The 27,216-nt window shown below is 41.8% G+C and overlaps 1 protein-coding gene across 7 annotated transcripts in view; it reads left to right on the plus strand.

Moving 5' to 3' along the window:
* Positions 1 to 27,216, plus strand: part of rab3il1 (RAB3A interacting protein (rabin3)-like 1) — a 63,352-nt gene that overhangs the window by 8,640 nt on the left and 27,496 nt on the right. For 2 of the 7 annotated variants that reach the window (XM_073049326.1, XM_073049325.1), the window contains exons 2-7: positions 11,987 to 12,242; positions 15,917 to 16,012; positions 16,280 to 16,357; positions 16,994 to 17,209; positions 24,983 to 25,099; positions 26,659 to 26,787. In XM_073049326.1, coding sequence (XP_072905427.1) covers positions 11,987 to 12,242; positions 15,917 to 16,012; positions 16,280 to 16,357; positions 16,994 to 17,209; positions 24,983 to 25,099; positions 26,659 to 26,787 — 892 coding nt within the window. Of the gene's footprint in view, positions 1 to 11,891; positions 12,243 to 15,916; positions 16,013 to 16,279; positions 16,358 to 16,993; positions 17,210 to 24,982; positions 25,100 to 26,658; positions 26,788 to 27,216 lie in introns of all 7 variants that reach the window. The other 5 variants (XM_073049330.1, XM_073049328.1, XM_073049327.1 and 2 more) reach the window with 4 other exon arrangements.

A 27,216-nucleotide genomic window follows, 5' to 3' on the forward strand; every position in this document is an offset into this window, starting at 1 on the left:
GTTACTGTACGGATGCCTATATATAACTCCCATCAGGGTTTTTTTTTACCCTTGATACTTTTAAAACTTTACCACCAAGAATTCTGTATCTTCCGATCCTACATCACCTCTTTTTAAGGATTTGATATTTTTTTACCAACAGATCCCCCTGTCTACCTGCTTATCCCTTCAATATGATGTGTATCCTTGAATGTTAAGCTCCTAACTGTGATCTTCTTTCAGCCGAGACTCAGTGATGCTCACACCATCACACCTGCCTATTTCTAAGTGTGCTTGCTACAAGATCGTCTACTTTATTCTGTATACTGTGTGCATTCGAAATAACACCTTCAGCCCTGTATTCATCACCCTTTTAAATTTTGCTTTCGTGTTACTGGAAGTAAATTTTTTTGTCCCTTTCTAAACTTTTTGTCTTTTTGTTTATTATGGAGACTTTTGTAACCTTTTCTGCACTGTCCTTTTTACTTTATCCTCCCTTTTCCAGACTGTTGAACCTACCTCCCTACTGGTTGGTTTAAAGACGTACTTCAACCCATCCCACTGACCGCCCTATTAACTGCTTATCTTTTCTCACAGTCTCACTTTAGACTACATCTTCTTGTATACCAACTGCCCCATCCTCAACCTTATCACTCTGTTCCCATCTCCTGGTCAAATTAGTTTAAACCCTACCCAACATCTCTCGCAAACACGCCCACTTGTTCCCCCTCAAGTTCAAGCGTAACATGCCATTTTTGTACAGGTCATATCTCCAGAAGAGATCCTGATGATCCAGAAATCTGAAACTCTGCTCGTTGTACCAGTTCCTCAGCCGTGCACTCATCTGCCGAATTGTCCTATTCTCACCCTCACTGGCACGTGGCACAGACAGCAATCCAGGTCTTGCTTTTCAGTTTTCCACCTAGCTCCCTATATTCTCTCATCAGGGTCATTTCCCTTTTCCTACCTATTTGTTTGGTGCCACGACTCCTGGGTGCTTCCTCCCCCCCCCCCCCCCCCCACCACTTTGGGAAGCTGTAGAGTCTAATGTAGGCAGGTCTGAGATGTCCCTAATCCTGGCACCCGAAAGGCAACATACCATCTCTTTCACATCCACATAATCTCCTGTCTGCTTCTCTGACTATTGAACTCCCTATCAGCACTACACTCCTATTCTCTCCCCCCCCCCCCCCCAAACCCCTTCTCTTCTGAGCTACAGAGTCGGACTCGGTGCCAGAGACCTAGTTGCTGCTAGTATTCACTCTATTCTTGTGCCAGTGTGCCGCATGCCTGTAACGGACTGAGCTAATTACTTCAACAAGGCTTCCGTTACTGGATGAATGATCTTGTGTTCTTCAGGTTCCTCCCAGTTAGATGATGAACCCCCTTTAGCCTTTACAACATCTTTAGTTCACATCTTAATCATCCTAAATGTAGTAATTACTGTCAGAGTCTTTCTTTGACGTGCCCAAACACAGAACCCGAAGTTCGAAGAAGGATTAATAATGCCAGAAGTCGTGAGGGAGAACAATACTGTGGTACTGCATTGTAGCGTAGAACATTTATAGGAGGATTTGAAAAAAACAAGTGCCTCTGGATCCTCTCAGGACTCTAGAAACTTGTTCATGAAACTACTTGGAAATTGTTTGTAATGCATAGGTTCTAAAGGGCATGTTACTATTTCACTGTCTTTCTGTACTGCTCTTTACAAGTGTTTTGCTGGTGATTATATGTCCTGCCTGAAATTCACCATGAAGCTTTCAGATTTTGTGGGCTAAGCTATATGACACAACCGGTAAGAAGTGGAAGTGAAAATAAATAAACAAGTGAATTGGAGAAAGGACTTATTTTGAATTTCACAGAATAATGGTCAGGCATGGAATTCCAACCTCCATTTGCTGTATCAGCAAAATTCGCAATGTTGCTTAGACAAGCATAGTTTTGTAATAAAATACTGAATTCTCTGACCCAGCATGAGTGTCACCTTGGGAAATCAGCTTGTTGTACATCTGGAATGTAAAGGAAACGGCTGGATTTAATTCATGTGTTCCTTTAGTTAAAACTGGACACTTTGGAAGCTCACTGACTACAGGATTTTCTCATTTTCCAATTATAAAAGACTGTAAACCAACCAGCAACTATGTGTGTTGCCTTTTGATTCAAAGGAGAATAATGACTAAACAGTTGTCATGGGTGACAAGATGGGAAAAGATTTACAGTGCAGAATAAGTATAATAATGGGAAGAAATGGAAATTAGACACTAAATTGGACTAGTGCCCTTGGATATTTTCCAGATATGACTAATTAGTCTCACTTTGTTAGTGAAGTTAAATTAATAGTTTCAATGGAATATTTTCTACATACCACTGAAAAATCTCTTCTGGTCACAAGACAAAATATTATTTCAAAGCAACCTTGTAGAATCTGATCTTGTTTTCTTTTCTCAAGTTTAATGTTTCCACCTAATCCTTAGATCTGCGCAACAGACAGGCATTCTTTCATTGGTTTATTTTTCTTCTGGTTTGCCCACATCACATTTCACAGAATTCAGCATAACAGCTCATTTTAATGAAAAGGAAACATACTGTAGATATTTGCTGAGACTAAGATATAATTTACTGGAAAGGTTTGGGAAGAGCATCTGGATTCTAAAGGTCTTCACTTTGGGTAAGGCAAGAGCAGTTAGAGATTTGAAAGAGAATATTCATTCCTTCCCGTCTTCTGCTCAAGATGGCGCCTGAGTACAGCACTCCTTTGGTTGACGTGTTCTGGATAGATCATGAAACTACAGTCGGCCCTCCTTATCCACGGGTTCTGCATGCGTGGATTCAAGCAACCGCGGATCGGGAAAACCCGGAAGTTCTCTCTCCGGCGCTTGTTGTTTGAGCATTGTTTGCCTCGTGTCTCGTTCGGTCGCTACTTTGTTTCTGTGGAAAAAAAATGGCTCCTAAAAAGCAATTCCTCAAAGGCTAAGAGGGAGCGTAAAGTGCTATCTCTCGCCGAGAAAGTAGAAATCTTAGATCTTTTGAAAAGTGGCATGTCGCTTGCCGAAGTGGTCCTCAGCCCTCAACCTCCTCAGATCCTGACTTTAGTATTATTGAGCCTCCTCCAAAGTGTCCTTATTCCCTAAACAATACAGTGTAACAACTATTTATATAGCATTTCCATTGTATTAGGTAATTTAAGTACTGTAATCTAGAGATGATTAAAAGTTTTACTCGTTGTGTGAGCATTGTTCGCCTCATGTCTCGTTTGTTTGCTACTTGTGAGCAAGAGGAAGGAGTTTGAAGCTAGTAAGGGATGGCTGGCTGGCTGGCTATGTAAAGCCCTATAACCTCAAGAACTTAAAGATCACGGGAGAATTGGGATCGGCTGATGCCAAGGCAGCATCAGTGTTCCCAGAAGAGCTACGATGGTTGCGTCTGTACTGAGCATGTACAGGCTTTTTACTTGTCATTATTCCCTAAACAATACAGTATAACTATTTACATAGCATTTACATTGTATTAGGTATTATAAGTAATCTAGTGATGATTTAAAATATACAGGAGGCTGTGCATAGGTTATATGCAAATACTATGCCATTTTATATAAGGGATTTGAGCATCTGCGTTTTTTGGTATCCGCAGGGGTTCCCAGAACCAGTCCCCCATGGATAAGGAGGGCTAACTGTATTTATTTCACTTTTTATGTGTTTTACATTTGTTTTTCATCTTGAAAGTGATTCTGGAACCGTTGGAGACTGCGATTAGCAGTTTGGAGGTCGTTTGGGTATTTCAATGCTCTGCAGTCTCCAAGGGGATTCCGGGAGGCAGAGGCTGTGTTTGTGAACCTGGTGGCGAGAAAGCTGTAGGCTGACACTCCACTCCATTTTGCTGATTAAAGCATCGAGGGAGATTGAAACATTGAGGTGATTGCGGAAGGTGATGCCTGCCTTTTGATCGCTGGTGGGATTGCTCTGCTATGGAGAGGGGAGACTGCATTTTGATCACTGCAGGACTGTTCTGCTACTGGAGAGGGGAGACAGCCTTTTGATCACTGGGAGATTGCTCTGCTGCCAGAGAGGGGAGAGACTGCAGCCATGCCCAGAGAATATTACCCAGATTTTCTGCATTTTGGATATGGTCTTGACTATAGACTTTTTTTCAGTCTTGTGGTTTTTCTATATTCAGTGTTTTTCACCTGATCTTTCTTGTTTTTTTTGTGCATGGGGAAGGGGGATTTGGGAGTCGATGTGTCTGTTCTGTCTTTGGTGTTTTTGCAGGGAGGTGGGATTTTTGAGTTGATGATTTTGCTGCCATTCTTGGTTTCGTGGCTATCTGTAGAAGAAGCATTTCAGAGTTGTATACCTTGATAATAAATGGACCTTCGAGCATAGTGCAGGTTTCTTTAAGCTCCTATTTGTAGTTTTGATTGTGAATTGGCTTAAACTATATTATCATGTAATCTGCATTACTTATTTCATTTAATCATAAATTCCAAGTGTGAATCCAGAACATTTATTTGATGTCCTGTCTGGTTTGTTATATTTGTGTGTGGATCATGCACTGAAAACAACAGGATGAAGATCTGCAACAAACCTGTGTAAAGAGATCTCTAGTTGTTGGCAAGTTAGTTGGGGTTTCGGTTAAGAGGTCACTTTAATATGTTTAATTGCCAACACTTTAGAGCTTTGCAATTCCTCCTTGACTTTTGCATATTATGCAAATTTCCTGGCCGTACAGCTTGCCAAAGTCAAGGCATCCATATATCAATGATTTTAACTTTCTAAAATCCTGGTGCTGCCTTCCACAATAGCTATCACAAAATGGGTTTTAAAATTGTTGCTATCCCAAGTTACTGATATTTGTTAATTATTATAGTGAAATCCATTAACTTCAATATTCTGCCATGTGGGAGGAAATAATCAGGATAGAGTTTTATCTGAAAGTAAAGCATGATCTAGATAAATGTATATTCTGGGAACAGGTCAAAATTGGCACTAGCGATAATAGATAGATAACCAGTCTCAGCTGTATTAGACTTTCCCTTGATCCTGTAAGCATTAACCCTTCTATTATTAATACCCTTGAATGTTCATAACCCTAACAGGACATATTGCAGGGGGGGTGGTTGATCATGTCATGTGACATGTTTTTTTCTAGCTGTTATTTCGGGATGTTTTGGAAATGCAAAGCTTAATTGAGATAAATTACAACAGAATTGTAAAATAAAATGTATATAGTAATCCATTTGCAGATTGCTTTTTATGTTAATGCTGAGCTCTTTATTCCATTGAAGAAGAACCTTCCACTATTTAAATAATTTACGGTTCCCATTCCCAGTGCTTTCTCCACCAGATTTCTTTTATCACTTCTCATTACTCCTACCCTTTACCTCTTCCCCATCTATCAAACCAAATGCTCCCATTCATGCAAATGGTTATTCCAATTTTCCAGACATTCAGGAATACATCCCTGAATGTTCAGTTTGGCTACATGAAAGGTACACTCCAGAACTGGTTAAAGGAGTTATGGACTTTATTAAAAGTATTTTAGTTTTACAATGTAGGTGTTTTGCCTTTGATTTTTGTTGCTTATTTTTGCAGGTATTTTATTTCTTAAGGAATTCATTTTTCTCAACATTATAACTTCAATCTTTCCAGAAACGTTTCTACCAGGAACCTCCTTTGCCCCGAAATTGAACAATTATGATACCCATGGCATTTGATTTTTCTGTTGTAATGCACAACAGCTTGACAAAATACATGCCATGGAAACATGTTTCTGGTGAAACAAGGGTCCCAATGTTTCTGGTGAAAAACTGTCTGGGTCATGTTCCTTTCGAATAAGGGTTGGAGTGTGCTATCTGATTAATTATTGCACAGTGTCCCCATCTGTCTGGCCAGTTTGGCAGGCTATAAGATGGAAAAGCAACAATGGTAGAACGTCACTTTTGGAGATGATATTAAAGATTGCAAGGTACAAGAAATGGCTATTAGGAGAGATGGAGAAGCAGGGATTATTGAATTATGGAAGGGATCGTAATTAAATTGGACTGTGAGTTTGGAGCAACAGGGAGGTATGATTCTGCTTATCGTGTAAGGTGAGTATTTGGGTTGGTACTGGTATGCACTTTTGATCCATGAGCAATGGTTTGAAAAAGCATTAGCTTGCTCGATGAAGGATCTCTTTCTCATTGATGGATTTGCAACGCTCTGGGAAAATTTTAAATATTTAGTTACTGTCAAGCAATCCCATTTCTCGTGGGGAATGGACACTTTTTGCAATCCTCAGTGAAAAAATTGCTGACCTATGTTCACCTATCTTGGGCAATCAGTGGAGCTTCCCTTGGTATCTAAGTGAAAGTCATGCATTTGTTAATGAGTAGGGTTGTGTTCATTGTGGAGTTGATTTGAACATGTCACCCACTAGTCCTTGATTGGTTTAAGAAAAATGAGGCACCTATAAGATTACTGGGCACCCAAAGTTGGAAATCAACACATCAGCAGGCTTTGGCAAACTTTTCTACCATTGACCTTCAGAAACTCTGCACTTTTCTTGGGAATCAGTTAACTAACAAAACTTAGCGCTAGCAGTGACGTCATATGGACGCATAAACTTTTGACAGTTAAGGTCACCTGCCACTGCCTCATTGTAGGATGCAACTTCAGCTTTTGTCCTCATCTAAGTAATTTCCTGTTGATTGGCCAATATGACTGTCATCTCATCTTTCCAGTTAAGTGATAATGCTGAGCTGGTGTAGTAGTGCATCTTGTCATTGGTATTTCAGTAAACCATCAAGTATTTTGCAGGTAGGTTATGTTAGCCATGTCCTTCAGTCTCTGAATTTCAAGAAAGGTCGAAGTGAGCGAAGCTATCAGTTATAATGAGCAAAGTAAGATTAAATTACTCCTATGAAATCATAATTCTACCTAACCTCAACAGTGTTTTCATTAGTTCTGATAAAGTAATGAATTCTATTGATCAATTTGTTTATTAAATTATTTCCTACCACTGTAGAACTATTCTCTCATCCACAAGTTATGGCAAAGGATCACACCATCAGATGATGGCGACCCACAGAACAAACAACTAATGAATGTGTATATTTACAGAAAAATCTAACGTGCATTTTAAAATAGAAGGAATGCAATTTTGCATATCTGACTAAGCTGCATATGGTTTGAATTAACTTTTTTTTATACCTTCAATTATTTTTAATGTATTGACCCTCTTGAAAGACTTTACACCACGCTGGTGGCACTCAAAATTCCCACACCAGTTCTCTCTAATTTGAACAGTTGCCAGAGCTGCTTAGATTTGAAATAACTAATATAACAATCTTGCTCGCTTGTTTGACCAAAATGTTGGGTAAGCCCAGCAAAGGTGCATTGTGGGAGCAAGCGAGCAGGGCCAGTGGTGACATCCTGTGTGTCAGAAAACGTAAGGAGCCGTTGGATTGGGTGTCGTGGCGGCGAGGTTTGAGGAAGCAAGCGGGGCTAGTCAGGACATTCTGCGTGCCAGAGATTGTGGGGTAATTAGGCAGCAGGCGAGGGCCAATAAAAAGAAGTTGGGTTTAAATGGAGCAGCAGTTGTGGGTGCAGACATTGTTGGAGTATGCTTGTGTTAGAGTGGGGAGCTTGAGGTTATAGCTCAAGGGAGTTTCAGTGAGGAGGGGTAGAGGCTATAGCTAGATCTCTTTCTCTTTCTTTCCTTTCTTTGTGTGTGTGTCTTTCCCTTTCTCTTATTGCATAGTTGGAGCAGTGGGAATTCTGTGCAGCATAGTGGAATGCTTCTCTTGTCGGACATGGGAAGGCAGGGAGACCTCCAGGGTCGCTGAGATCTACACCTGCAAGAAATGTATCCCGCTGTACCTCCTTTCAGACCGTGACAGGGAAATGGAACTGGAGCTGGATGAGCCCTGGATTATTTGAGAGACTAACGGGTTGTCTGACAGGCGATACAGGGAGGTAGATACACCCAAGGTACAGGATACGGGCAACTGGGAGACTTCCAGGAGGTAGAAAGTGGATAGGCAGTCAGTGTAGGGTATCCCAACCAGTAACAAGTGTACAGCTTTGGATTCTGTTCGGGAATGACCTAGTAGAGGAAGGCCACAGCAATTGAGTCTGGCTCTGTGGCTCAGAAGGGAAGGGGAGGAGGAGATGTAAGCTGTATTGATAATAGATACACTGGTTAGGGAAACGGACAGGAGGTTCTGTGCATGAGAACGAGATTCTTGAATCATACATTGCCTCCCAGGTGCCGGGGTCAGGGACATTGCAGGTCGAGTCCATTGCATTCTTAAGTGGGAGGGTGAGCAGCCAGAGTTCATGGTCCCATTGCTACCACAGCATAGATAGGAAGGGTGACAAGGTCCTGTAAGGTGAGTTCAGGGAGTAATAGGACAGGTTGTCAAGGGTTGTGATCTCAGGATTGCTCTCCATGCCACATATTAGTGAGGCCAGAAATGGGAAAATAATACTGTTTAATACGGTTAATGCAGGAGAGAGGCTTTCAAATTTTAGATCATTGGGCTGTCTTCCAAGGAAGGTGGGATCTGTACAGATGGGATTTTTTGCACCTTAAGTGGAGGGGGTCTATATCCTTGCTGGGAAGGTTTGCTAGTGCTGCTCTGGGGGTTTAAACTAGAGTTTCAGGGCTACAGGAGCCAGAGTGCCAGGGCAGGTAGTGGAGTGGTTGTGGAGGAAGATGTTTAACCTATATACAAAGACAGGAGTCGAAAGGTTGAGCACAGTGGGAATAATGTTCTGAGGTGTGCCTGTTTCACTGAAAGGAGAATTGTAGACATGGCGGATCAGCATTTGGAATCATGACATTGTAGCCATTAGTGAAACTTAGTTGCTGGATGGGCGGGATCAGCAGCTCAATGTTTTGGGGTTCTGTTGTTTTACACATGATAGAGTGGGAAGGATTGAAGGGTGGAGGGGTGGCATTACTCTTTAGTGAAAATGTCACAGCAGTTCTCAGACAGCACAGACTAGAGAGCTCGCCTACTGAGGCTATACGGTTGGAAATGAGGAATAAGAAAGGGATGGCCACGTTAATGGTGCTATATCACAGACTACCCAATAATCGATGGGATTTGGATGATAATATGGTAAACTGGATCAGCAAATTTGTGGATGACACCATGATCGTAGTGAACTCCGCGAAAGGAGATCAAAGCTTTCAGTGGGATCTGGGCCAGCTGGAAAAACGGGCTGAAAAATGGGAGATGGAATTTCATACTGACACGTGTGTGGTGTTGCACTTTGGGAGGATGAGACAGGGTGGCACCGACACAGTGAATGGTAGAGCGCTGCAGGTGTGTAGTAGAACAAAAGGATCTGGGAATATGGATCTGTAATTGCTTGAAAGTGGCTTCACAGTTATGTAGAGTCATACAGAGAGCTTTTGGGTTTCAGAAATCAAAGTGTTGTGTACAGTAGTTCGAATGTTATGTTGAAGTTGTAGAAGGCATGGGTGAGGCCTTGTTTGGAGTTTTCTGTGCAGTTCACCTACCTATAGGAAAGATATCAGGAAGTTTACAAGGGTGCTGCTGGGAACGGAGGATCTGAGTGAAAGGAAAAGATTAATAGGTTAGGACTTTGTTCCCTGGAGCGTAGGAGAGTGGCAGGGAATTTGGTAGAGGCATAACAAATTAGGGGCTTTTTCTGTTGAGGTTGGTGAGACTAGATCTAGTGGTCATGGGTTAAGGGTGAAAGGTGAAATGTTTGAGGGGAACTTCACTCAGAGGGTGATGAGAATGTGGAATGAGCTGCTAGTGGAAGTGGTGGATGCAGGCTTGATTTCAACATTAAGGAGAAATTTGGTTTAATACATGGATGGGAGGGTTATGGTGAGCTATTGTCCAGGTGCAGACCAGTGGGACTAGGCAGCATAATAGTTCGGCACAGACTGTAGGCCAAAGGGCTTGTTTCTGTCATTACGTTGTCAGGAGGAATAGGAATTGTGACGAGCTTGGGTGCACATGGCAGAAAACCAGAGGGTGATCAACCAGGAAATGTGTTCTTTTACAGCTAGGCAACAGTGGCACTGAAATTAAGATAAGGCAATACCAGTCTCAAGTACAGAGCAACTCTAACTGGCCCGAGCCTCCCACGCTACAGCAGAATAGAAGCTGTTGATGCTGATATTGGCAATCCTCCTGTCTCAGATTCCTGGGAAGTGTAGTGATCCTTAAAATGTTGATTTTTTTCACTGTGATTCAGCGATCCTTGCATTCCTGTGGTCTACAACACTCAGTTTACTGGAAAAGCTGCCTAATGGAGCATAGATTTTTATTTTGCTATCTTCGTAGCCTCCACCTTCTCCTGGTCACTAACATTTATATACCGGTAATTCTATTCACGTTTCTTTTAACTTCAAGGAACCATTTATCACCTGTTTCATCTCAGAATATGAAGTACACAGATTGCAAAGTAATATTACAAAGGAGACATCATCAAATGGTTAGTCCTGACTTAACTCTACATTCTGCGTTACTTCTAACTCTGTAAGTTTAAAAAATTATAAACAAAAGTACAGTGTTTTCCTAAACAACTGAGAAATGATGGAGGATGTATTTAAAGGTCTTGAATAAATACATTTCTGGGTCAGATTGTATTTTTCCTTGCCTGTTGTGATTAAAATCTATAGAATCACTCAAGAAACACTTAGATATACCAGTAGGATGACATAATTTTATGTGGATGAATTGAGATAGATAAACAGATTGGTTGGACTCGGTTGCACATTGAATAACATATCAATGTAGAGTTCATCTTTTCTAGTTTCTGTTCCCAGGATTTTATCAGTCTTTTAAAATTGAGAAGCTGAGATGAAAAGTTCTGAGATCGCATGAAGTTGGAGATGATAAGAGCTAAAGTATTGGTAATCAGGTGACAGCGTTTGAGTTTAAAAGATTTGCAGATTGTATGATGGAGAAACTGAACAAGAAATCTGCTGGTTTTGATGTTTTGAATTGATGACAGTGGTGAAATCCTAGCCTTTGACAAAACATAGATTGTTTTGAGGGCAAAAGGTTGATAGATTTTGCTTAATTAGCTGATTTGTAGTAATTTAAGTTGGCAGTAAGTGTTTGCAGTATATATGAATTACATAACTTGTGTTTCTATGTGCCTGAGAAAACCCATTAATTTTGGGTACAATTGTACAAAAAGCATTGAAAACATGATTATGCAGTGCATTCTCCATGCTGAATAATAGCATGATGCTCAAAGGAATGGTAATGGTAAATATGACTGGAGAGGACAATTACATGTAATTGGAGCTGTGATTATGTAATTGGAGCTGTGATGTCTCGATAGTGGAATATCTTGTGCAATGTCACTGCCTACGTGAACGTATGGTTATATGGCTTCACAACATTCATAGCAGGGTGGATCCTTAAATTTCCACTTTTGCGGGAGGCTGCCGCAACCAAAATAGGGAAGATAGTATCAGGGTTCTATAATCCCAGGACGACTCTGCTTTCCTGTGACTTGGTCTCCAAGTTATCCATTATACCAGTGGTGTTTACTTACCTTGTATTGAAAAGCTGTTATAATTTCCTCTTTCTTGAGGTTATTCTTAGTTCCAATATGTTATCTAATTTTTCCTTCACTGTTTTACAGAAATGTACTAGTAGTTTGCAATCTTTTGCCAAGTAGTGTGAGGACATACCTTTAGCTATGTTCAGATTTTTTTTTGGATCCATCTCTTTCTATTCCTATTTTCTTTCATTTTTCCTCATTCCCCATCACTAGAGATCTCTATTTTTCTTTCTCTCCTTCGTATCTCACCCGTTTGGTTCTTCTCATTTATCCCCTGCACTAGTTTCCTGTGGATGCTCTCCTTGTTTCCAAGTGCCATCCATCCCAACCCTTCTCATTTCCCGTCCAATGTCTTTTCTCTGTCTTTTTCAGATTTTATTCCTGAAGCAATATCATTATTTGGAGTGGACTGGTTCACCCTAATGGCTTGGGTACATCACAAAGGTTCCTCTCTATCTTTCCACCAGGGAGCAGAAGCAAGCAGTTGGGAGTCAGTGTTTGTCCAGTAATCGAACTCTTAGCACCTGGAAAGAAGCAATGCCATTGGATGAGGAAGCTGTGCCTGAGCAGCACACAGCAAATGCTCAACAGGAGAACTCTGAGCCCATGAGCGAGGAGATGCTTCGCAATGCTTATCACCTTTCCCGGCTACGGAGCTCCTCGGTAGAAATAAGGGAGAAGGGGTCAGAAAGGCTGAAGGAGGAGCTGGCAAAGGCACAAAGGGTAAGTGGGTACTCTCTGTAACAGAGGATGGAGACAGCAAAGATCCAAGCTTTGGGATGGGCAGCAGGTGGTAGTGGGTTGGGGTTGGGGAGTGGATGCTGAAGATGTTATGAGACGTTTAAGAGTAGCATAAATTAAATGAATTTGTGAGCCGAAGTACTTTATATTGATGCAGAACCGTTGGAAGTTTTATGTGCAATTATGCAAATTTATAGTGCTCTATTGAATTGGTGCCAAAGTCAACAGCAGTGCCACCAACAGATATAACAAGGCAACAGGATACTGTGAAATAGAACGTTGAGAACAGAGTAACACGGGACAGGCCGTTCAGCCCACAATGTCGTGCTGATCTTGATGCCAATTTGTCCTCCTCCAGTTTATCATCCATCTCTCTCCATTTCTTTCATATTCGTATGTTAAACTCCACCAAACTGTCTGATTCCACTGCTGCCCTGGTAATCCATTCCAGGGATATGCCACACTCTGTGTAAAAACAAACTTTCCCTTTAAACTTCCCCACTCTAACCTTAAAACCGCATACTCTTGTGTCTAATCCCAAACAAGAGAAGGTCTGCAGATGCTGGAAAAAGTGGAATCTCCCAGTGGCCACCTATTTTAAATCCACTTCCGGTTCCCATTCCAACATGTCAGTCTATGGCTTCCTCCACTGTCGCAATAACGCCACAGTCAGTTGGAGGAGCAACATCTTGTTCTGTCTAGTAGCATCCAGCCTGATGGTGTGAACATCAATTTCTCAAAATTCTGGTAATACCCCTCCTTCATCATTTGCCAATCCACTTTTTCCTCTCTCACCTTATCTCCTCACTTACCCATCACCTCCCTCTGGTGCTCCTCCCCCTTCCATGGCCTCTGTCCTCTCCTATCAGATTCTCCCTTCTCTAGCCCTGTATCTCTTTCACCAATCAACTTCCCAGCTCTTTACTTCCCCTTTTCCCCACTCCTGGTTTCACCTATCGCCTTGTGTTTCTCCCTCCCCTTCTGCCGCCTTCTTACTCATCTTTTTTCTGCAGTCCTGCTGATGGGTCTCTGCCTGAAACATTGACTGTACTCTTTTTCATTGATGAAAATGCTGAGTTCCTCCAGCATTTTGTGTGTGTCCTCTTGTGTCTGATATTTTTACCCTGTGGAACAAATTCTGATGTCTGCCCTACCTACGACTGTCCTATAAAAACCTCCATCAGGGTTCCCTTCAGTCTCTTAACGCTTCAAGGAGAACAACCAAGTATGTCCAACCTGTTGTTACAGGTAACCATCTTCTGCACCTCTTCCATAATCTCCACATCTTGCCTATAAAGGGGTATCCACAACTGCATGCAACGCTCCAAGTATGGTCTAATAAAATTTTATATAGCTGCTGCTTGACTTCCTTACTCTTATACTCAGCAGTCTTACACGTAAAGACAAGCATTCGATACAGCTTCTCTACCACCTTATCCATTTGAGTAGCCCTTTCTAGTGAACTGTGTGCCTGAACCCCAGATCCTTCTGAATCCCAATGCTCCTGAGGGGACTGCCAGTAAATGTATACTTCTTCCTTTTCACCTCCCAAAGTGTGGCATTTCACACTTGCTTGGATTAAACTCCATCTGGCACTTCTCTGCCCTTATCTGTAGCTAATTTACACTCAGTGGCAGCTTCTAAGGTATACCTATACTCCTGCTCGTTAATGCAAATATCTAAATCAGTCACACGTGGTAGCAACTCAATGCATAAAAGCATCCTGATGTGGCCAAGTTGTTCAAGATGTTCAGGTGCTGTTCAGACCAAACATCAGAATGGCTAAGAAATGTGATCTAAGTGACTTTGACCGCGGAATGATTTTTGGTGCCAGACGGGATGGTTTGAGTATCTCAGAAACTGCTGATTTGCTGGGTTTTTCATGGATAACAGTCTCTAGCGTTTACAGAGAATGATGAGAGAAACGAAAAGCAGTGAGTGACACTACTGTGGGTGAATACGCCTTGTTAGTGAGAGGAGAATAGCCAGACTGGTGAAAGCTGACAGGAAGGTGATAGTAACTCAAATAACCAGGCATTACAACAGTGGTGTGCACAAGAGCATCTCTGAATGCACAACATGTCGAACCTTGAAGTGGATGGGCTACAGCAACAGAGGACCACACAGGAGGTACCTAATAAAGTGGCCACTGAGTGTATATCTACTATATTCTTCAGAAGTCCTTTACACTCTCTGCAACTCCTTTAATCTTGGTGTCAATTTGCTAATCCTCCCAACTACATTTTCATCTGAATCATTGATGTATAGCACAAACAACAGAGGTCCCAACACTGCTCCTTGCAGAATACTCTGGTCATAGACCTCCAACCAGAGTAATAGCCTTCAACCCTCACTCTGTCTTCTGTGGGCAAGCCAGTTCCAAGTCCCAACTTGCAATTTACCCTGAATTCCATGCATCTTTATCTTCCAGGTTCAACTTACAATGGGGAACCATCCAAATCCATCTTTGCAGTTGACTTGTCTGTGCTAGAATTTTGAGCTGCTCACATGTTGATGTGACAAATCTTGAACAGGAGATGACTAGGAGGGTTATCTGTTGTGTTTACCACCTTACCAAATTGTGCATTATTTACACTCCATGTACAGTTTGTGCAAAATGAATAGCATTTCAGGGTGGGAAGTGACTTCCTACAATAGGGCATAATGTCGCAGGAGAGAGGACAGTCTATTAGCTTTAACTACCTATTGTAGTTTTAGATGCACAACCAGCATCAACAATGATTTTGTTTTTGGATGTCTATGTGCAAATGAGTCCATCCGATTTGAAAATGTCACCCAATAGCACAGCCGCAGACCACTAGTGAGGAATCTTTGAAAACATCTTCATGACGAAGACAGTTAACCGTTTGAATCAGAGAAATTCAAAGCACAGATGGAGGCCATTTGGTCCATTGTGTCCATGCCCAACTTTATTCTAAACTTTATGATATTAGCATTTCTTCAGGGGAAGGAGTGACGATTTAAGGCTGCTGTAAATCTGTGGATAAATATGATTGTAATAAAAAGTTAGCCTTTGAGCTAAAAAATGCCCTTTTACAACAACTAACCTTTTGTAGTTATAATTTGTTGGGGGTCTCCATTAAAAGAAGAGTAGTACATTGTGTATTATAATGTCTCATGGAATCTAGTATAAGCTTGGATATGGGAAATGACCAGTAAAAATTGCTTCAACTGGTCCTTTTATTGTTTTATCTCCCCGTTTGTCTCCATTCCTGTTCAGGTGCTAAAGTGATGCTGGATCATAGTTCACAGATGCCATTAAAGATGCCCAGTTATCAGAGTTAGTTCAGATGCTGCTTGCTGTTGAGTATTTCACATTGCAGCTGCATCTGTTCCTATTCTCTCCTGCTGTCCACAAACATGGAAGCTCAAGCAGAAAGTGTTCGCATTAAATGCTCTGGAGCACGTACAATGCAATAGCTAATTTCTCCATTACGCTTGCCTCACAAGACAAAGGCGCTGCTTGCGTTGAATATGATTACTCGAGTTGAAACCCACAGGTACAGACAAGGGTCTGACCCACTCGGGAAGATTTTAGATGATGAGTTCACATTGGAGCCACTGAGTAAATCAACCAGTGATGGAGGGAAGTTTTGTCAGCCGTGTGACATGCCCTTATGGTGTTCTTTGCCCAGGAGCTGAAGCTTAAGGATGAAGAATGTGAGAAGCTGTCTAAAGTGCGGGAGCAGTTGGAACAGGAGCTGGAAGAGCTGACGGCTAGTCTCTTTGAGGTACTGCTGGCAATATAGTCACTTTCCAATCACGTACTGCTTGAGGCCTATTTTCCCTCCTCAATTGATGTATGAGGTCCCCTTACTTTGTCTCTCCAATCAGAGGTGGCCAAGAGACCCCTTCCTTGGTCACTGATTCAGAGAATGAATGGCTCCACTAATGAAGATGGGGTTGATTTCAGTGTTTACTACTAAAATGGTAAACTACTTAACTAGAATAGCCATTCACTATTACCGTTCTTTCACTTCTCTTTTTCATGTAACCAGGAAGCACACAAGATGGTGAGAGAAGCAAACACTAAACAAGCTGCAGCTGAGAAGCAGCTTAAAGAAGCACAGGGCAAGGTAGGTGATCTTCATCTCTCACACATATTTGCCTTGCCGATTGGCTTGTCCTGTAGGGAGCTTTAAAAAGATCGATACCGTGGATGGTTCATGGTACACTTGTCTGCTTTTAAGTTAATGGGCAGTTAGAAGCAAATGAGATTAGCATGTATCCAGGTCAGCATGGACGAGATGGACTGAAGGGCTCGATTCTGTGCTGTATGATTCTATAACTCTAGCATGAGCTTCTTCACTAATGTTGAGGCTGTGGGACATGTTCATCAGGCCAAAATATAACAATAAAAAGGAAACTGAGCCAAAGTGGTGATGGACAGTAATGGTCAGTTTTGTATTGATAGAATGAAGGAGTGAATTACCTGAAGATGGAGAATTTAATATTGAGTCTGGACATCTCCAATGTGCTCACACAGATGAGGTGATGTTCCTCGAGCTTGAGAGATGAGATTAAACTTTTCTTTCAGATAGGTGGTTATAAAATGAACCTGTGGCTGGCTGAAATAAAAATATTCATTCCTCCCCATTGATCTACTTCACCTTATTGTGCAACAAAAAAACACACAAACAAGCTATCACAAGTTTTAGTAATTTTCTGTTATTTTGCTGGCCAGTGAATAGTTACTCTTTTTCCCAACTTAGATCGATGTGCTACTGGCAGAGGTAACTGCACTGAAGACACTGGTCATTACGTCTACACCATCATCTCCCAATAGAGAGCTACATCCACAGCTCCAGTGTCCCTCTAAAGCTGTCTTTAAAAAGGGCCATGGTCGCAACAAAAGCATGAGCAGTGCCATCGTCACAGCAGCAACACAGAACGCGCAGTTGCAGACTCTAAATAAGGATGGTAGGGAGGTAAGTGTAAAAGTATATCTGATATATCGTCAGTCTGTTCCTCCTCTCTTAGTTGTCTGTTCCTTTTGCTTGCCTGTCAGTAAACCTGCTAGTCTCATTGTATGCCAGCTTGTTCCTCTGCTTATTTCTCTGTTTGCTCTGTCTCCCTGTATACCTATCAAGTGAGTCAAAGTACATGTTCCTCAGAATGGTATTGTCTTTGAATAAAGTCTTTGAGTTCGCGAGTGAGAGAGCGGCATTGTTACCATTTGAAAGGAACAAGTCTCGCCAGGAGTGAGTTTTATTTGAGCCACTAAAAGAAGGGAGGTGTTATCAGAACGGCTATTGTGGGAGCAGCCATTGTTGGAGTGTGTTAGAGTGGCTAGACTTTGGTTCAACAGGCTTTGGTGAGAACAGGTGGAGCCTAAGTGTGCTGAGTCGTTATCATTTATTTTAATTGTGACATTTGGGTTTGGAAAGTTGAGCCAAAGGATTCAGAGAGAAGATAAAGGTAAGCTTTTTTTTTTGTGTGTAAATTCTTAGTCTTTGGTTCAGTGTAGATAGGATGGTTAAGGCAGTGGAATGCTCCTCCTGTGAGTTGTGGGAATTCAGTGTACCTGACAGTCTCTCTCAGATTACATCTGCAGGAAGTGCACCCAACATCAGCTCCTGTCTGACAAGATCAAGGAAGGGGAACTCAGGGCCAGCCAGGAGGGTGAAACCTCACAGATGAGACTTTTACTGAAGTGGTCACACCCAGAGAGCAGATGTCAGATAATAGATGGGTGACCACCAGGAGAAGTAAGGGGAGTAAACAGTCAGTCAGGGTTCCCCTGTGACCACTACCCTCAGCAACAAGTATACCCCTCTGGATAATGGTGGCAGTGGTGACCCATTGGGGCACAGCAGAAGCAGCCAGGCGAGTGGCACCGTGGCTCTGCAGGAATAAACTTGATGGGGGACCTGGCAAAGGCTGAGAAAGGGGTGCCAGGTTGGTGCATTACCTCCAATGCTAGGGTTCAGGAGATCTGGGAGAAGCTGCAGAATATTCTCAAAAGGGAGATGAGCAGCCAGAGGCATTGGTGCCATTGGCACTAATGACATGGGAAGAAAGGGGAAAGAACTCCTGTGCAGAGAGTTATAGGGAGTTGGGAAAGGGGCTGAAGGGCAGGATCTCCAAAGTAGTCATCTCTGGATTCCTCATCAGAGCAGGAATAGGATGATAGAACAGAAGAATGAGTGGCTGTTGGGGGTGGCAAGGTTTCAGACTCTTGGATCATTGGACCCTCTTCTGGGGCAGGGTTGGCGTGTACAAGAGGGACGGATTGCACCTAAACTGGAGGGGAACCAATATCCTGGCCGAGAGGTTCACCAGTGCTACTCAGGAGGGTTGAAATTAGTTTGACAGGGAGCCACAGCACCAGGTCAGAAAGTGGAGAGGTGGAGAGAAAGATAGCTATCAGGGCCAGTAACAACAGGCAGAAGCAAAGTAATGGAGAGTTTGAAGTGTGTATATTAATGGAGCATTATGGATAAAGATAAATGTAGAGTGTTGATCAGTAGATGGAACTATGCTATTGTGGCCATTACAGAGACCTGTTTTTGAGAGAGAGGGAGAGGGAGAGAGAGAAAGAAAACTGACAGTTCGTATGTTCGTTCCAGGGATGTTTTGAAAGCATTGACAGGACAGGTAAAGGGAGTGGGAAAGTTACTACTTCTTTGGGGACCATATCGCTCCTGCATTCAGAAGGGACATAATAAATTGAATAGACTTTCTTTCTTACATCTTTCACGTGTGTGAGGAGTAAAAATCTTTGTTACATCTCCGTCTGACTGTGCAATATGCAACTTGCAGTAATTTGTTATAATTAGTATCTATAGTAAGACATATACCAGAACAGTCAATATAGCTTAGAAATACAGTTGTGTCGGCGTGAATTAATCAGTTTGATGGCCTGGTGGAAGAAGTTGTCCAAGAGTCTGTTGGTCCTGGCTTTAATGCTGCAGTACCGTTTTCCAGACGGTAGCAGCTGGAACAGTTTGTGGTTGGGGTGACTTGGGTCCCCGATAATCCTTCGGGCCCTTTGTACACACCTGTCTCTGTAAGTGTCCTGAATAGTGGGAAGTTCACATCCAAAGATGCTCTGGCTATCTGCACCACTCTCTGCAGAGCCCTGTGGTTGAGGAAAAGGCTCTGAGTCTATATGAGTAGAACTGAAAAATAAGAAGGGTATAATCACTGATAGGGTTGTACTGCAGACCACGTAGTAGCCACCTGGACAAGCAGATTAAGAAAAGGTGTAAAAACAAAAGGGGTCATGGGGTCTTCAACTTCCCTAATATAAACTGTGACCCTCTTAGTGGCAGTGGCTGAGATGGAGCAGAGATTGTTCGGTACATCCAGGAGGGTTTCTTAAATCAATATGTATAAGAGGAGAGGCTATACTAGACTTGATGTTGGGTAATGAGCCTGGCCAAGTGACTGACCCTTTCCGTGGGTGATCAGTTAGGGAACCGTGATCACAACTTCCTACGTTTTAAGGTAGCTATAGACAAAGTTGAGCATGGACCTTGCGGGAGAGTATTAAACTGGAGAAGGGCAAATTATGGGAGCATTAGACAGGGACTAGGGAGAGTTAATTGGGAACAGCTATTTTTGGGCAAGTCCACATCTGACATGTGGAGGGTGTTTAAAGACCAACGACACAGAGTACAGGACAGGTGTGTTCCAGTCAGGAGGAAGGACAAGAATAGCAAGATGAGAGAACCTTGGATGTCTAGATTGGTGATGAATTATTCAAGAGGAATAAGGAAAAGTATGTAATGCTTAGGAAGCTAGAATCAAATAGAGCCCTGGAGGATTATGAAGAAGTCAGAAAAGAACTCAAGAAGGGAAGTTCAAAGCCCAGGAGGACCCATGAAAAGTTTTTGGCAAGTAGAATTAAAGAGAATCTCAAAATATTCTATATATACATCTGAAGCAAGAAGAAGACAAAGGAGAGAGTGGGACCACTCTAGGATAAAGGGGGAAACATTTGGGTGCCAGGTCAGTGTAGTGGACAGCACAATGCTATTACGGCCCGGGGCATTTCAGAGTTCAACTTCAGGGTCTGTCCGTCCTCCTCGTGGAATGCATGGGTTTTCCTCAGGTGCTCCGGTTTCCTCCCACATCACAGATGCAGCGTGAAGTTCATAGGTCAGTGTAAATTGTCCCATGGTTAGGTCAAGGTTAATCAGGTTTGACGTGGGTTGCTGGGGCGGCATGACTTGAAGGGCCTATTCTGTGTTGTATTAATAAATAAATAAAAATTGCTTGGATGTGAAAGATATATGTGAGGCCCTTAATGAGTCTTTACATCAGTATTTACCAAGGAGAAGGATGTTGAGGACAAGGAGATCGGTGCTGAGTGTATTGATGTGCTAGGACATTGAGATAAAGGAGAAGGTAGTGTTGGGTCCCTTAAAGCACAATAAAGTGGATTAGTCCCTAGAGCCTAATGGGATGTACCTCAGTTTATTGAGAGAGGCAAGAGAAGATATTGCTGAGGCCTTGACCAACATCTTTGTGTCCCAGAGGTCTGGCGGTTAGCTTACGTTGTTCCAATATTCAAGAAGGAAGCTGGGGTAATCCTGGAAACTTTAGACTGGCGAGTCTCACGTCAGTGGTAGAGAATTCTTTGGGATAGGATTTATGAGCATTTGGAGAACTATGTCCTAATTAGGGAGGGCCAGCTTGGCTTGTGTGAGGCAAGTCATGTCTTACTAACTTCATTGAGTGTTTAAACGAGGTGACGAGGGTGAATGATGAAAGTGAAGTTTTAGATGTTATCTACATGGATTTTAGTAAGGTGTTTGGCAAGGTCCCTCATGGAAGTCAATCCAGAAGATTATAATGGATGGGATCCATGATGAATTGGCCGTTTAAATTCGGAACTGGCTTGCCCATTAAAGACAGGGTGGTGGTTGAAGGGACTTATTCTAGCTGTGATTAGTGGTGTTCAGCAGGGATCTGTACCAGGATCTCAGTCATTTGTGATGTATATAAATGATCTGAATGAAAATGTAGATTGGTAAGTTAGTAAGCTTGCAGATGATACAAATATTGATGGTGTTGTGGATAGTGCAGAAGACAGGCAAAGATTACATTGGCATATAGATCGGTTGCAGATATGGGCGGAGAAATGGGAGATGGAATTTGACCCGGCAAAATGCAAAGTGTTGCACTTTGGTAAGTCAAAATGAAAAGAGATCGGTCACAGATAAGGACAAGACCCTTAAGAGTGTTGATGAGCAGAATGGATCTTAGGGTCGAAGTTTATAGCTCCATGAAAGTGGCTATGCAGGTTGATAGTGGTTAAGAAGGCATGCTTGCTTTGATTAGCCAAGGCATTGACTTCAAAAGTCAGGAAGTTTATGTACAGTTTTATAGAACTCTAGAGGTCACATCTGGAGTATTGCATACGGTTCTAGCCAAGCTATTATAGGAAGGATGTTGAGGCTTTGGCGAGGGTGCAGAAGAGGTTTGCCAGGAGATCATGTGCTATAGCGAGAAGTTGGAACAACTTTGGCTGTTTTCTGTGGAGCGGTGGAGGCTGAGGGGAGATCTGATTGTGGTTTATAAGACAGAGGCATAGATAAACAGTCTCTTTTTCCCAGGATTGAAATGTCTAATACCAGAGGGCATGCATTGAAGGTTCGAGAGGGTAATTTTAAAGGAGATGTGAGAGGCAAGTTTTTTAAATATATTATATATATATATATATATATATATATCTATATATATATATATATATATATATATATATATATATACACACACAGGTGCCTGGAATGTGCTGCTTGAGGTGGTGATAGAGGCAGATACATTAGGGACTTGTAAGAGACATTTAGATAAGCATGTGAATGTGAGGAAAATGGAGGGATATGGACTATGTTGGCAGAAAGGATTGCTTTAGTTAGCCATTGGTTTGGCAGACATTGTGGACTGAAGAGCCTGTTCCTGAGCTGTACTGTTCTGTTTTATGTTCTCTGTTCTGTGTAATGGGAGCTTCACACACAAAAATGACAATTTATTTGAGTCCTGTCACAAGACAGTCATTGTGAAATCCTGAATCTATTAGCTTTTAACCACACAGTCCTTGTGACTTCTAGATCCCAGCTAATATTTCACTGTGACCTCTGGCATTTAGTTTTCGTCAGACCAGCGTTTTGTTCCAAGGGTAGCGTTAGCCCAGTTTGACATGCTCAGATTTCCTTCAATCCTTGAGCATCACTGAGTTAAACTCTGTGGAAACAAATCTGTTTATCATCAACCTCCAAAGCAAGTTTGATGACTCCAACTTTTATTTAACTACTATTAAGAAATTAAATATAGGTAAAATTTTTGAAGTAAATTAAGCATTTAAGAGAAATGTTATGCTATCAGCATAAGTAGCTTGATCTGAAATGAACAAAATCATGGGAAATATTACTAAGAAAAAACACAGGAGGTTCTGCAGATATTGGAAATCTTAAGCTCCACACACAAAATGCTGGAAGAAGTCAGGAAGTTGGGCAACATCTATGGAGGGAACTCAACAGTTAATGCTTTGGGCCAAGACTTTTCCACCAGACCCAATGAAGGGTCTCAGCCTGAAATATCCCCTCCATAGATGCTGCTTGACCTGCTGAGTTCCTCCAGCATTTTGTGTGTGTATATCACTAATTACGTTAGATGGGCAGCAAGTTAGATTACCGTAGTTAACTTTTGATCACACTCTGGAGAAGTGTGGGAGAAAGTCTTAAATGCTTCCATTCAAGAGGTAACAAGTATGCAAGCCAAAATTTATTTGTGCTCTATTTGCGAATGGTAAACAGGAGTAATGTTTTGCATTGGAGTAGAATTAAGCCATTTGGCCCATGGAGTCTGCTCCACCATTTCATCGTGGCTGATCCATTTCCCCCCTCAACCGCATTTTCCTGCTTCCTCTCCGTAATTTTCCGTAATCTTTCACGCCCTGACGAAACAAGAACCTATCAACCTCTGACTTAAATACACCCAGTGACATGGCCTCCACATCCGCCTGTGGCAATGAATTCCACAGATTCACCACCCCTCTGGCTAAAGAAGTTCTTTCTCATCTCCGTTCTAAGTGGACTTCCCTCTGTTCTGAGGCTGTATCCTCTCATCCCAGACTCCCCCACTAAAGGAAGTACCCTCTCCACATACTCTCTATCTAGTCCTTAAGGAATTGAATAGGTTTCAATGAGATCGCCTGCTCATCCTTCTAAATTCCAGTGAGTACACGTCCACAGCCATCCAACGCTCCTCATATGATAGTCCATTCATTTTCAGAATTGTTCTTGTGAACCTCCTCTGAACCCTCTCCAATGCCAGCACATTCTTTCTTAGATAAGGGACCCAAAACTGCTCACAAAACTACATGTGAAGCCTTGCCAGTGCTTTATAAAGCCTCAACATTACGTCTTAGTTTTTATACTCTAGTCCTCTCGAAATGAATGCTAATATTACATTTGGCTTCACCACTGACTCAACCTGCAAGATGACCTTTAGGGAATCCTGTATGATGACTCCCAAGTCCTTTTGCATCTCAGATTTTTGAATTTTCTACGCATTTAGAAAATAGTCTATGCTTTTGTTCCTTCTACCAAAGTGCATGGCCATACACTTCCCTACACTGTATTCCATCTGCCACTTCTTTGCCCATTCTCCTAATTTGTCCAAATCCTTCTGCAGCCTCTTTGCTTCCTTAACACTATCTGCCCCTCGATCTATCTTCATATCATCCACAAACATGGCCACGTAGCCATCAATTCCATCATCCAAATCCTTGTCATATAACATAAAAAGAAGTGATCCCTACACCGACCCCTATAGAAAACCGGTAGTCACAGAAAAGGCTTCCTTTATCCCTATTATTTGTCTCTTACCAATCAGCCAAATCTCTCTCCATGCTAGAATCTTTCCTGTAATACCACGGGCTCTTGTTAAGCAGCCTTGTGTGTGGCACCTTGTCAAAGACTTTGGGAAAATCCAGTTACATAACATCAACTAATTCTCCTTTGTCTATCCTGCTTATTGTTTCCTTAAAAGAATTCCATTAGATTTGCTGGGCAAGATTTTCCCTTAAGGAATCCATGCTGACCTTGGCCTACTTTATCATATGCCTCCAAGTATTCTTAAGATCCCATATTTATCAATCGACTGCAACATCTTCCCAGCTACTTAGGCCAGGCTAAATGAGAAGTGCAATTTTATCATTTATATGAAATGATATTTGACACTTCCCGTATGAAAGAATACTATCAGATTGCGTGGGTTAAAAACTGAATTAACCCATCAACCTGAGCTTAGTGGACTCTATTTGAGGTTCTTTCTGTTCATAGTTATTGCTGTGCTCTTTGTATTCTCTTTTTATCTTTCTTTTGTTCCTTTCACTTCTGTTCCCTTTCACTCTTACCTCTTCCTCTCATTTCCTCACCCCACCATTCTGCTAATTTTTTTCCCTCTCTTGTCCTCTCTTCCCTCCCATTCCTTACGGGAAGGGATGGTGGAGTAACGAGTGAGGTTGTGTTTAAATGTGTCTGTGTGTGTGATTGTGTATCTGCTTCTCTCCCCTGTGACTGTCTTTTAATGTGCTCTCTTTTGAGAACTGAATTAATATTAAAGTGATTCTGCTGTTATTCTCAAAACTTTGAGTTGTTTGTACTTTTCTCCATAATGGTGATCTTCCCTGTCTGTCTTGTATAATATTCAAATTCTTCTAACGTTAATTTTTCATGGTGCTCCTGAAGCCAGGGGTACCTACTCTTCTGTCTCTGCTTCTCTGTATCGTACCTGGGAGGGCGATCTATGTCACACCTGAGCCATTTGAGCACCTTTCCAAGTCACCATCCAAGCGGGAGCATCAGGTACTGTTGCCACCTTTTGCTCTGCCCAGTCTAGAATGATATTCCGAAATAAATGTACTTATGTCTGCATGTTTGTTCCTCCTCATCCAATCTGCACTGAAAGAATTTATTGGAAGGACCTGCTCATGTGATTATTCATCTGCAGCCCAAGCAGATAAAATGTGATTAAATAGTTAATGTACAGGTAACAAGGCATATTATAGGTGTGCTGCACATTGCACCTTTGACTGAATGCCTTCCCTAGCTGCTGGGTATAAGGGTAAGTGAAATTATCTCTGGGACCTTCTCAATCTATTTCTTGGTAGACATGATATAGAGCTCAGACCGCTAATTTTGAAATGCATCAGCTTTCTCAATTGATAATCACAAACAGGCAGATAATCAGTTGAAGAGAAAAGAGGAATCAAATGGAAGTCAAGATATTAAGACCAAGTCAATGAGTAGCAATATTTAATCACCCCTGGAGGATTGACCTTGGAAGTAGTGAGTGATTAGGATAGATTCATTCCTCCTCTGTCAATGAGAATCAGGGTACTTCCTTCCTGACAAGTTCTTTAATACTGAATGCATTGCTCCTTTATTCCCCACAGTCAATTAGGGTACCTGATGAATGACTCTGGTATGGCCTCACCACTATGATCAGAGTGCTCCGTTATGATTGGGTTAAACGTCTTTTTCACTATGACCGGGATAAATCAATCACTTGTAAACCTGTTAATGCCCTTCACATCCAATGATTGATTGCGACGTTCTCTTTCTTCTTAAATAAATGAATGACTGAGGATGACTGGGGTTCATCCCTTCTTCAGGAACTAATAAATAGGGCACTGCCCTTCCTCACCATTAATCAATGAATGAATTGGGGGAATGCCTTTATGCCAACCAACTGAGGGTTAATCTCTTTACTGTATTAATTAGCAAGGTGCATCTAATCTTGTTGCTAAGGCTTTAGACATAAAAATAAAAGTATGAAACATAAATAGAATGGGAAAACTGGCAATTAGGTTCATTTTTACTTCAATTCCTTATTTAAATATTCCTCAATATATTTTGAAGTAATGTTGGGATTATAGGAAGCATGTGGGAATGCATACCAAGAAAATACATTGGGAGGCATGGTGCATGGCCATATGCACAGAGGAATTGTAGAAATCATCACTGCTGTACACAAAATTAGATGGTAGGTTGAACTGTATGATAGATCTTAGAGTGGGGAAGGGAAAATTAATAAGAATAGGTAATTCTCAAGAAAGTTGCTTAACCTTAACTCCCCACCACAGAGTCTGATAACCTGCATATGTGTGGATGTCCAGCAAGGGTAGGATTGTCCTTTGATTTTGTTGTCTAGCACGGCCTGTTGATTCACTTTACTTAAAAATAACATCGAGTGGGCTACCGATGGGCATTTGATACTCATCAATTTGTACTCTGGGGTGAGAGGGAGAATATATGTTTCCTTAATAACAAATCAGCAGTGATGGCGTTCCATCTAAAGGTGCACACGACAATTTAGAAGCCAGCAAAATGCTGTTATTAATGTGAATGCCTTTCCATTGTAGATCGACCTGATTTTATTTGATGAGTTCCAGACATGGAAGGAGGAACCGACTCTGGATAAGGCTTGCCCGTTCTTAGAAAGGATTTACCAAGAAGACATTGGTCCATGCCTTTCCTTCGCCAAACACGAGGTGAGTTTGTGAATTCCTCATGGCCATTTTAGAAGATGAAGGTTCAATTTTCAAAGAGCCCATGTGATGTCTTTTGAGCCTTGAAGCAACAGTGAATGCAAACCTTGATTCAGTTCACTTCTGGTTATGAAAATACAGAAGTTACTGTTCATTACTTTCTGACTTTACGTGCAAATTTTGATAACTGCAGTATTGTTGAAACAGCGAAGGGATTTCAGAGGCAGCTGAGTCAAGTGTAATATTTAAACCTTAACAAAATAAGAAGAAAGTGGAGGGGAAATGAAAGCAGTGCTACAGTTATCTTATTTCTTGTTCTAGAACAGCTGTTAGTATTAGATAGGAGAAAGATTAGACTATAACTGAGTTTTAGGTCTTTCTCAATATTTGGGCAAGATTATCCCCTTGTTAATAAGGAAAATTATGTGTATG

This window comes from Hemitrygon akajei, chromosome 6 (genome assembly GCF_048418815.1).
Source record: "Hemitrygon akajei chromosome 6, sHemAka1.3, whole genome shotgun sequence".
NCBI lineage: Eukaryota > Metazoa > Chordata > Chondrichthyes > Myliobatiformes > Dasyatidae > Hemitrygon > Hemitrygon akajei.